The sequence below is a fragment of the Bos indicus genome, chromosome 21, assembly GCF_029378745.1.
Source record: "Bos indicus isolate NIAB-ARS_2022 breed Sahiwal x Tharparkar chromosome 21, NIAB-ARS_B.indTharparkar_mat_pri_1.0, whole genome shotgun sequence".
NCBI classification, from domain to species: domain Eukaryota; kingdom Metazoa; phylum Chordata; class Mammalia; order Artiodactyla; family Bovidae; genus Bos; species Bos indicus.
Window position 1 is genome coordinate 34,931,728 of NC_091780.1, and position 12,000 is coordinate 34,943,727.

The window sequence follows — 12,000 nt, forward strand, 5'->3', positions numbered from 1 at the left end:
CCTCTGCCTACTGTCAGCTTCTCAAGGGCAGGAACTGTGTCTCTCACATCCCTGGACCTTGCTATCGAGTAATTATTCATGATCTCATCAGAATCATAAAAGAACCGTCAGTGGGGAAATGGAGATATTCTTGATTCAGTCACTGAGGTGCTCCTGGCGTCCAGCCCCTCTACTGCTATATTATGGAAGAATCCTTGCAGTCTATTAGATTAGTTACTAATGGGGTGTTGACTACAAATTTTAATTATACATGATGGCCCATCTGTGGAATCCTGCCTCCCAAGGAATGAGCATTAAGCTAAAATGCCTTTGTTTACAATATAGGAAACATCCTGGCCAGGCCCATCAATGAAAGACTGCAGGACAGAAGAAACTGACACATCTTCTCTGGAGGCTGACTGGAACCAAGAAATGTTTGATGCCACTCCCTCCTCTTTTATCATAGTATAAAAGAAGCCTGAATTCTAACTCAGGCAAGACGGTTCCTTGGGGCACAAGTCCACCATCTTCTTGGTCTGCTGGCTTTCCAAATAAAGTCACTGCTCTTTGCCCAAACAACTCATCTCTCTATTGACTTACTGTACAGCGATGAGCTTGGACTTGGTAACACTGACTGCACCACAGCCTTCACTTTGCTGTTCCTCTTGCTCTGTGACTCTGCAGTGGGAGTGCCAGTGTGGTGACTGTCGTTCTCACCCATCCCACAGCAGAGAGCATGGACACACGTGGCGTGCTGACACCTGGCTGGGCCTGGGGGGTGCACAGCTCTCTATGGGGGCACTGACCTCCCCTCCTTCTTTCCTCTATGCTTTGTGTCTGGAAGGAAGAAACCCCAGCAGCTGTGACCTGGGCAGACCTTCTGGAAGATGCAGCCACTCCTGCTCCTGATGGCCTTTCTTTTGCTTTCTGGGCTGGGACAGGTGAGTGACCATCCCCATTCCTGAGGGCAGAACCCATCTCACTAAACCTCCTGCAGTCCTGACCCTCTGCTAAGCTCCAATTTCGGAACCAGCTCCCATCCCAACCAGGACTACAAGCTTGATGCCACATAGACACTCAGCAATGGAGGGATGGCAGGCTAGAACAAAGATTTTCACCAAGAGCTTTCATGGGTCTCAGACTCTCTCTCACCATCAGGAAAGTGGGTTGTGCATTTGGTGGAGGATGTGACACTGCAAAACACGAGTAAGTAAAATCCCTCAATCCAGTCAGGAAGGGACAACTCAGACAAACCATCCACAGTATGGGAGTTTTTGGTGGACCCAGGTTAAGACCCAGAGAAAACTTCTCAGTGCTTCTCACCCTTCACTCCTGCTAGGAGAGAAGTCCAGGGTGTGATTGATCAGAAGTGGCTAAGTGACATTACCCAAAGCTCTCTAGGTGCCTTGAGTCTTCCCCAGACCCCAAGAAGTCCATTTTCTGCCCCATCTCCCCTGCCTCCCAGACCCTCAGCTGCCCCAGGGTCTTTAGCAGTGCCCACCCCCATTCCTGTAGTCTTGGATCCCACCAGTACTATCCCTATCAATCTCAGCCAAAAGCTAATTGGAAGCCATTCACTCGTGCAGCCAAAAAAACATTTACTGAGGTCCTGGGATGCATCAGGCTCAAGGACATGAGGATTTTACAAAATCCACCTCTGTAAGCTCCTAGTGCAAGCTCACATTAATTTTATAATATTCCTGAGAAAGCTCCCAGAAGCCCTGCACTCATGTCATTGAAAAGCACAAGACACAGTGTCACCCCCCCAGGGCTGTCTGTCGCCTCAATTTCCCCTCAGCGCAGCCCTGCCCTGAAGTCACTGGCCCATCACAGCTCCTGGGCTGTATCTCCTGTGACTCCACGCTCCTCATATCTCTACTCTGTTCTCTGTGCAGCTCAATCAGCGTCACCCTGGGGGCCCACAGCATCAAGAAGCAGGAGAGGGTACAGCAGGGTCAAGTGCTTTTTCTTTCCATGTAGAAAGACGTGCCTTATAAGACACCAAGCACCCCACTCCAGTACTCTTGCCTGGAAAATCCCATGGACGGAGGAGCCTGGTGAGCTGCAGTCCATGAGGTCGCTAAGAGTCGGACAGGACTAAGCGACTTCACTTTCACTTTTCACTTTCATGCATTGGAGAAGGAAATGGCAACCCACTCCAGTGTTCTTGCCTGGAGAATCCCAGGGATGGGGGAGCCTGATGGGCTGTCGTCTATGGGGTCGCACAGAGTTGGACACGTTTGAAGCGACTTAGCAGCAGCAGCAGCAGTGACATTTATTGTCCTAGCACCACTTATTGAGGAGGGAAAAAAATAGTCTTCTCCTCATTCTCTGTCATAAAACCTCCATCATAAACCATGTTTGATATATGTGTTCTTTAATCACTAAGTCATGTCTGACTTTTTAGATCCCATGGGCTGTAGCCCACTGGGCTCCTCTCTTCATGGGATTTCCCAGGCAAGAACACTGGAGTGGGTTGCCATTTCCTTCTCCATGGGATCTTCCCAGCCCAGGGGTTGAACCTGGGTCTTCTGCATTATTTGGTGGATTCCTTACTGTTGAGGCACCTGGATAGCCCTTGATACATGTGTATCACTGTCCCAATATGTGTGGGGTCTCTTTTTCTTGTCCACTAGTCTATATCCCTGTGCTCCATCAATGCCACACCATCTTCAGTACTATGACTTCATTTGCTAAAGCAAGACCTACCATCTTGTTCTCATTCTTTAAGACGACTTGGCTATTTTTGGTCATGGATTTTTCCACATATATTTTCCATGTCTATTTAGAACCAAGTAAGTTACTTTCAATGGCACCCCACTCCAGTACTCTTGCCTGGAAAATCCCATGGATGGAGGAGCCTGGTGGGCTGCAGTCCATGGGGTCGCTAAGAGTCGGACACGACTGAGCGACTTCACTTTCGCTTTTCATTTTCATGCATTGGAGAAGGAAACGGCAACCCACTCCAGTGTTCTTGCCTGGAGAATCCCAGGGACAGAGGAGCCTGATGGGCTGCCGTCTATGGGGTCACACAGAGTTGGACACGACTGAAGTGACTTAGCAGCAGCAGCAGCAAGTTCTATGAAATACCTCTTGGGTGCATTGAGTCTATAGACCATTTTTTGGAGAAATGACATTTTAAAAATATTTTCTCTTCCAAACATAAACATGGAATATCTTTCTGTTTAAATCTTCTAAGTGTCTCTTAGTAAGGTTTTATAATTTTCACCATATCTTTTCTTTAGGTTTATATTTACTTATCTGACAATTTTTATGCTTTAAAACTTTTTTCAAATTTCATTTTCTGACAGTATTATCATGTATATAGAATATGGCTAATATTTAAATTAATTCTGTGCCTAGAAAATTTGTCAAACTCTCTTATTAATCATAATAATTGATTGGCAGATTCTTGGGTATTCTCAATGTATACTATATCTCAAATATTCAGTTTTATTTCCTCTTTTCCTGTCCTTATTTCTATAAATAGAAGCTTTCCTTCTATTTCTTGCTTAATTGTACTGGCTAAAATCTCTAGTATAATGTTGAAGAGAAATGATGATTATGGCTATCTGTGTGAACTTGTTTTGCTCTCAAATGGAAAAACATTCAACACTTCATCATTAAGTATAATGATTGGTATGGGATTTTTGCAGAGACCTTTTATCAGAATAAAGAGCCTCTTTATTGTTCCTATTTTGCTAAGAATCTTTAAAAATAATTAATGATGAATTTTACTACATGCCTTTTCCCCCTTCAGTTGAATTATCATATGGTGTTTCTTCTTTCATCAATCAACATGTTGTTATAGCAGTTGTGTGTGTGTGTGTTTAAAGACTTCAGCTACAACTTTATTAATCAGACACACACCAAAATGATAATCAGGAAACAGCAACAGGTGTGGGAAGGGAAGAAACATATATACAGTAATTGTGTATTGAATGAAAAGCAACTCATCCTCAGTTCAGTCAGTCAGTTCAGTCGCTCAGTCGTGTCCCACTCTTTGCGACCCCATGAACCGCAGCATGCCAGGCCTCCCTGTCCATCACCAACTCCCAGAGTCCACCCAAACCCATGTCCATTGTGTTGGTGATGCCATCTAACCATCTTATCCTCTGTCGTCCCCTTCTCCTCCTTTCCCAGCATCAGGGTCTTTTCAAATGAGTCAACTCTTCATATGAGGTGGCCAAAGTATTGGAGTTTTAGCTTTAGCATCAGATCTTCCAATGAACACCCAGGACTGATCTCCTTTAGGATGCACTGGTTGGATCTCCTTGCAGTCCAAGGGACTCTCAAGAGTCTTCTCCAACACCACAGTTCAAAAGCATCAATTCTTCGGCATTCAGCTTTCTTCACAGTCCAAATCTCACATCCATACATGACCACTGGAAAAACCATAGCCTTAACTAGATGGACCTTTGTTGGCAAAATAATATCTCTGCTTTTGAATATGCTATCTAGGTTGGTCATAACTTTCCTTCCAAGGAGTAAGCGTCTTTTAATTTCATGGCTGCAATCACTCATCCTCAGAAAAACCCAAATTAGAAATGATCTAATATTTTTGCTTATTGACTGATTTGACTTACATCAGTACTGAAATAACATTAGCCCATAATGTTCCTCTCCTATATTGTCATCACTGGGTTTGGCATCTAGGTTTTGCTAGTCTCATAAAGGAGATGTTTAGCATCTCCTTGCCAGCAGAAATTATCATCCTTGGAACTTTTTTCACAGATTTCCAGTGAATCCCTGTGAGCCTGAGGCTGTCCTTGATGGACTATTTTTGAAAACTGAAACAAATTATTTAACATTTATGGGAAAATTCAAACTTTTTGAGTATGTTTCATTAGGTTACTAAGGATTTGTCAATTTCATGTGTTGCTGTTCAGTCGCTCAGCTGTGTCTGACTCGTAATCCTATGGACTGCCACCCACCAGGCGCCTCTGTCTATGGAATTTTCCATACAAGAATACTGGAGTGGTTTGCCATTTCTTTCTCCAGGGGAACTTCTTTACCCAGGGATTGAACCCATGTGTCTCTCTTTTTTATTTGAACCTATGTCTCTTGTGTCTCCTGCATTGGAAGGCAGATTTTTTACCACTAATTTACAAAATTACTGGCTTCCCAGTGACCTAGAAGTTAATATACATATGATTAAAACTCTTTCTTAGTTCTCCCACCATGTGGCTGTACTTTTCACCATCTCAATAGTGTCTTTAGTAATCAGAATTTCTTCTTTATTCATGTACACCCAAAAAAATGTTAATGTAGATCAACTCATTCATTATTATTGATGGTTCAGTTCAGTTCAGTTCAGTCGTTCAGTCGTGTCTGACTCTTTGCGAGTTAGTGCTTCTTATATCTGTATAAAATTGTTTTTACAGTGATGAGTGTATAAAGAAATTCTCCTATATTCAAAGGTTTAATTTTTTACCTTGCAATTAATTAATTTGAAGTATAGTGTTAAATGGTCAAGTTTCATTTTTATTCTGATATACCTAACAAATTTTACTATAAATTAATTTCATCATTATTAATCATTTTGATATTTTTTGTTTTCATTATGATTTTACTCATGGTTTCCAGTTGATCCTTGAACAGCATAGGAGATAAGGGGCACTGATGCTTCACCTGGTAGAAAATCCAGGTGTAACTAACCTATAGTTGGCCCTCATGTTCTATGGTTTTGCAACCAATCATGGATAGCTCAGTAGTCAATTATTTATTATTGAAAAAAATCAGTGTGTAAGTAGACCTATTCAGTTCAAACCCCTGTTGTTCAAAGAACCACGGTATTTAGCAGTTTATTTACTTAGTTTTTACGATATAAGGATTTCCTGCTCATATGCTTGTTATGAAATTCTAGTTTATACTCATTGTGGCATATTAAATATGATGTACATTTAAATCCTTTAAACACTTTTGAGACCTAATCTATGGCTTAATCTATGGTCAACATCTGTATGTACTTGTCAACTGTGTAATCTGCTTTTGTTGGTTAAGATGTTCATTATATATTCATTGTTTCATTAGCTATTCATAACTTCTATATCATTGAAGAGAAATGAAAGTGAAAGTCACTCAGTCATGTCTGACTCTTTGCGACACCATGGACTGTATAGTCCATGGAATTCTCCAGGCCAGAATACTGAAGTGGATAGACTTTCCCTCCTCAAGGGGCTCCCAACCCAGAGATCCAACCCAGCTCTCCCTCATTGCAAACAGATCTTTTCCAGCTGAACCACAAGGGAAGCCCATTACTAATCTATATCATTACTAATCAATATATAGGATAAGTTTTAAAATCTTCGCAAATGATATGAAGATATTTCTTCCTGGGGAGCATCCATTCACTGCTGCTGTTGAAAATTCAGCCTTTGACCTGCCATTCATTTGAAAATGTTTAATCTGTTTATCTTAATCTACTTGCCCTTCAATTTTCTGCCATTTCTTTATAATATTGATTTCTAAGTATCAATTTGTTTTTTTGTATTCTGGTTGAGATTTATCTTTTTCTAACCTCTAACTGCATTTTTGTCATCAGCTTAAAAAATAATCTCAGCTAGTATGTCATTATATATTACTTTTTTCCCTTTTCTTTCTTGATTTTCTCCTAATTCAACATATGTTCAACCTCCTAATTCTACTATTTTCTATATTTTTATCTTTATGCTTGTCTGTGCTCCATTCTGGACAATTCTTTCTGAGCTCTTTCAGGTTAGTTATTCTCTTCCCATCTTTGTCTAATCTGTTATTAATTTTATTCACTGTGACTTTGATTTTGTCTTTTTCATATTTTTTGCTTTTAGAAGCTGTATTTAGCTCTTTTTCAGATGTTGTGTCATTTTTTAAGATTAATGTTCCCTGGAGTGTGTTTAAAGCTAGCTTTTATTTCAGCCAATTGTTTTGCAATCTGTATTTTATTTTGCTAATAACATTATCCCAGTAATTAAAGATTTTTCTCTATTATTATCTATTGTTTCTTAGTCATGGTATCCTGTATTTTTTTGCTTGTTCATCTTTTTATATTTGACTATATACTTATTACATTTGAAAAACAATATTTAGGTGTAATTCAAACACTGAAATTAAGTGAATTTCCTCTACATTTGTATTTGATTTTGCTAGGTACTTTGGGAAACAGTCTGTAACCACATTAATGGAAGGAAGTTCAAGGTATGAGAGGCTGTGAAAATCTAAATAATACTATCTTTCATGCTATTACATGCAAGGAAGAGCCCATTAACTCTTTTTTTGTTACTCTGAGTGTGTAGACTTTTAATTCCCAGCTTATCATGGTGGGGGGCCTGATTAGACCTGCTTGTGAGGGTCTTGGTCTCTAATTTCTACATTCCTCACACTATATGCTCATTAACACAGTTCAAAAAACAAAAATAGAAGTTCAAATTTTGTGGGTTCAGAAAATTTACACAGAACAATAATAATTATCTAACTGGACGCTTGTTATTCCTTCAGTTGTGGCCTGAGTCATATCTGCATTGGCAGTTCTTCAAGGCTTTTCAGGTTTTTAGACATTTTAAACAGGTTTATTTTGGTAGTTTTTGGAGGAAAGATTGGCATAAAATGCTAGTCATTGTGAATGAAATCCCCTATGCACATCTTCATTCAGATGATTATATATATTTGACTCCCATTTCTTTGCATGCTATTCTTGATCTTTCCTTTAAAAAAAAAATTATGTTAAAGTTTTTAAAATAAAATGAAGTGCTGAAAAAATGTAAGTAACAATGATTTTCAATTACCCAAATGCTAAGGCACTAATCAAGCTGTTATTCTATTTTTTACTTTTTCCCTCCTGTTTTCTGCATATTACTTTTTAGATGCATAAAGAAATTTCATGAGGTTGCAAGCATAAACCACGCATTAGAGAAAGGATTAAGTTCTTTGCAGCTTTAAGAATAAGTGATAACCTACAGGTATTTATATATGCAGAGAGGATCTTTAACTTTCATAAGATTTTCAAGTGGTCTTAAAACAATCCACAAAAGGTTGAGAATTGTATTAGAATTCAATTCTGACATTTTTGCAAAACTTTAACCATTCTGTGGTGCTTTCTGAGGCAATACAGAATCTTCCAAGTATTTTAAGTGTGTCTACTAACCCCTTGTGTTACTCTACAGAACTCTGCCATCCCTCTCTCTCAATGCTGAGTGTCCACTTCTTCAGGTGTCACAGGTAGCACAGCAGTGAGCTACCTCCTTAGGTGCCAGCACCCGTGGAGCAGAGACGGGTTTAGGTTGATGGGTCTATCATGGATGAATAGGATCTGAGATGTTTTTTCCCAAGGTCTGATGGCTGTCAACAAAATCAAGTCACTGGGCTTTTTCTGCAGGCAGGGAAACTTCTGGAACACAAAAACACTCAGCTCAGTAGGAAGCAGAAAAATAGAAGCCTTCCCCAGTGTCGAGATGCACTGAGAGTTTATTGGGGGCTCAAGTGACCTGAGAGAGAAGTGGTCAGTGGCAGAGCCTCATTCTTCCCTTTTCTTTCTCTGGCAGTGCCCTCCACCCACCCAGGAACAGAGCTACTCAGTGTGCTTGGCAACTTCTAGAAAGAAGTGGGAGCAGCTAGGGTCTGGGTGGGGCTCAGGACCAGGGGGTGAAGACATGCAGGTTCCATTCCCTGAGGGAAAAGGAGGAAATAGACAGGTCCCAGCCTTGATGCTTGTGAGGACTTTACTGAATTTGGTGGGTTAGGGGTTCTGGGACACGCAGCCTCCACCCCGGTGCCCTGGGTTCCCATTTCTGTGGCCAGCACTGACTCAGCAGCTGTGCGAGCTATTGCACTGAAGGCTTCGGTTACTGCCTTCCCCCAGGTCCTTGGCAGTTGGTGGGCAAGCCTCTTGGGCAGCTCTGGGTGATGAAACTGATCACAGCAGCAGGAGAATGGGACTGTGGATGTTTGAGCCCCCACCCCCACCCTCAAACCCCCACCTTCACCTTTGCTTCCTCTCCCAGGGGCTCAAAGTCTGGCAGGAGGAAGCAGGGGCAGCAACTGCTGGGCAGCCTCGCCAGGAAGATGTGGCCGCTCCTGCTCCTCGTGGCCTTTCTCCTGTCCCCCAGGGCTCGGGCAGGTGAGTGACCGTTCCCACCCTCAGGAGCCCAACTCCACCCGATAGACTCTGAAGACAGACCACCCAGACACTTGCTAGCTCTGTATCACTGGGCAGCTTGCATGAGTCCACAGTTTCCAGCTTCAGATGCTGAGGGCAGGAATTCTATCAGGCCTACCTGGAGAGTCGCTATGAGAGTTTAAGTGATGTGGTGTACATAGAGCTCTCAGAACCACCGTGGCACATACTACCTGCTATATAAATGTGCTCTCTGAACTCAGTTGCAGACCCTGTTTCAGAGCCTAGGAGATCAAGATACAGTGATAGTGAACCCATCAGCCCATCTCTAGATCCTTAAATTCATGAGCTGGACTCACAGGGATCTGGAAAGTTCCCTGAGGAAGAAAGTGCCACAGAACTTCAGGGAGAGGCGGCGCCAGAGGGCTCTGGGTTTGCCATCCCCACAGCAGAGAAACCCTCCTGTGAGGGAGGCCGCAGCTGGCCTTGCCTTCTGGGCAGGTGGGAGGGTGCTGAGGCTGGATGGAGAACCAGCAGCACTTTCTGCAGGATCCTGGAGCCTCCCCCAGTTCTGCACCCTGCAGACCCCATTCTCACCAACCACCAGCTCACCCTGCCCCTGCTCATCTCTCCTGCTCCCCAACTTCCAGTCTTTCTGGAGCCACCAAGCCAATGTCCACACACCCGCCAGTGCAGAGATAATCCTAGTGCTTCCTTCCAGGGCAGATCATCGGAGGCCGAGAAGCCAGGCCCCATTCCCGCCCCTACATGGCATATATTCAGATCCGAAGTCCAGTAGGTATCAAAGTTTGTGGGGGGTTCCTGGTGCGTGAAGATTTTGTGATGACAGCAGCTCACTGCTTGGGAAGGTGAGAACTTAAGGGACTTCTGGGCACCAGCAAAGCAGGTCCAGAAGAGTTCACGAGAGAAGTCACCAAAAGCAGGGTTCTAGCTTGAATGGGTGAAAAAAAAAGACCATGTAGAGATTGGAGTACAAGAAGCAGGCCAGTGTGAATGGGGGAGGACCTGATCAAAAAGAACAAGACGGGGAGATGAAATGTATGCACTGGGGCTTAACTTATGACTTCAAGGTATTTTTGCAGTCTCTTGTTGGGGAGGCAAAATTCGAAATCACTATGTCCTCCACCACCTCCAGCTCAAAGCTGGGGAGACCTAGGGTGCATAGTTCGGCCCCAGAGCCCTTCTGTTTCTGAGTTCCCTCGGTTGAGGTCTGGCAACCCTGGGTAGCCACTTGACTTCTACTGTGGACCACAGTTCCTGTGGCTCAAACCTTACCTCTAGGTTCTCTTTCCTTTGCAGCCAAATAAATGTCATCCTGGGGGCCCACAACATCAGGACATTGGAAAGCACCCAGCAGCGCATCCCTGTGCTCAGATCCATCCCCCACCCTGGATACAGTCAGCAGAACAAGAGGAATGACATCATGTTACTGCAGGTACCGACCCTCTGGTTCTTTAGCTGGGCGGCTCATTCCCAGCCTGGGGGGCTTCCTGTGTCCTGGGATCAGGGAGAGGGGAAGCCGGGCAGACTCCCAGGGCAGTGGCGGGCATGGGGTGAGTGTAGAATAGACAGTCCCTGAGCACCTGCATGCTTCCTGTCAGCTGGCGAACAGAGCTCAGCGTAATCGATTTGTGAGGCCGGTGCCTCTGCCTCAGACTCAAAACAGACTGAGACCTGGGACCCAGTGCACCGTGGCCGGCTGGGGCCTGATCGGCCTGAACATGAGAACAGACACGCTCCAGTGTGTGCAGCTGAGGGTGCAGAGGGATAGGGTGTGCAGGAGACGCTTCATGTTATACTATGGCCGGACACAGATTTGCGTGGGGGACCCGAGACAGAGGAAGTCTGCCTTTCTGGTAAGACCACAGCATCTGCCAACACTGACAGGGGACCCTGGGCAGACTGGGCAGTGGGACGGACCCCATTCCCATGGCTGCAGTCTGGGGCCTGGATCAGAGGGATGTGGGGGGGGCTTTCCCCCATGCATCTGGTGTCTGGGGGAATAGAAGTACCAGACACGAAGGATGTTCACGTGCAGTGTTTTCCTGGGGCCGGTGAGATACCTTGACCTGGGTTGGGCTGAAGAAGCAACCACAGTCAGGGCTGAAGCCCAGCGACGGGAAAATTCAGAAGCTTTTCTTCTGCACCCCACCACCCTCCCATCTCACACACAGCCAGCACTGGAAGGAGCTCCCCTCAACCCCCGTCTTCTCTGAGGGTTGGCAGAGGGCAACAGGAGTGGGGAGTCCTGGGAAACTGAGTGTCCCTTCCCTCCTCTGCCTGTAGGGGGACTCCGGTGGCCCCCTTGTGTGCAGCAATGTGGCCCAGGGCGTTGTCTCCTACGGAGACAGGATGGGGACCCCTCCAGCAGTCTTCACCAGAATTTCCAGCTTCCTGCCCTGGATAAGGAGAACAATGAGACGCTTCCAAGAGTGGAGACCAGAGTGACATCCCATGAGACTGACTCTCCTTCTCTGGGGCAGAGCCCAGCTCCAGGGCAGTTCCCAGAGCCTTAATAAATGTCCTAGTCTGGAGTGGAAATGACTGATTTCTAATGTGTTCATTAAACATGATTCGTGTACAACAAAGTGTGCCAGGACTGAGGGTGAGCTTCATCAGGAAGATGGGGTCTCTTTCTCAGGACAAGTGAATCTCTATTCCCACTGTTCCGGGGTCAGCAGGAGCCTCTTCCCTCCTCCAAGCCATCCATTCCTCTGTGTCCCCTCTACCCACAGCCTGGGGAGGGATGGAGGGACCTACCTTTTCCCAGAGTAAGGTTCCTTGTTCTCCACCCTACCAGAGATGCCCCCTTAGTTACCTGAGAACCACACGCCATTGACCTGGGTAGGACATAAAAAACAAAGGAACAATTGAAATTCCATATGAGACTCAATTTAAGAATAAATGTG

The 12,000-nt window shown here is 44.5% G+C and overlaps 1 protein-coding gene across 2 annotated transcripts; it reads left to right on the forward strand.

Moving 5' to 3' along the window:
* Positions 1-9,018: 9,018 nt before the first annotated feature.
* Positions 9,019-11,620, forward strand: LOC109575305 (cathepsin G-like). 2 transcript variants are annotated; one of them, XM_019983289.2, is made up of 5 exons: positions 9,019-9,073; positions 9,792-9,939; positions 10,391-10,526; positions 10,693-10,947; positions 11,378-11,620. In XM_019983289.2, exons 1-5 carry the CDS (start codon positions 9,019-9,021, stop codon positions 11,537-11,539), a joined length of 756 nt encoding a protein of 251 aa, XP_019838848.1. In that variant the 3' UTR covers positions 11,540-11,620. The 2 variants fall into 2 exon arrangements, with proteins under 2 accessions (XP_019838848.1, XP_070632096.1); XM_070775995.1 differs by lacking the exon at positions 10,693-10,947.
* Positions 11,621-12,000: the final 380 nt, after the last annotated feature.

Bases quoted from the DNA above. Each gene is read 5' to 3' on its own strand.
- LOC109575305 (XM_019983289.2), top strand. From the start codon at position 9,019: ATGTGGCCGCTCCTGCTCCTCGTGGCCTTTCTCCTGTCCCCCAGGGCT. The intron at 10,527-10,692 runs GTACCGACCCTC...GCTTCCTGTCAG, and splicing joins ATGACATCATGTTACTGCAG to CTGGCGAACAGAGCTCAGCG. The intron at 10,948-11,377 runs GTAAGACCACAG...CTCTGCCTGTAG, and splicing joins AGAGGAAGTCTGCCTTTCTG to GGGGACTCCGGTGGCCCCCT.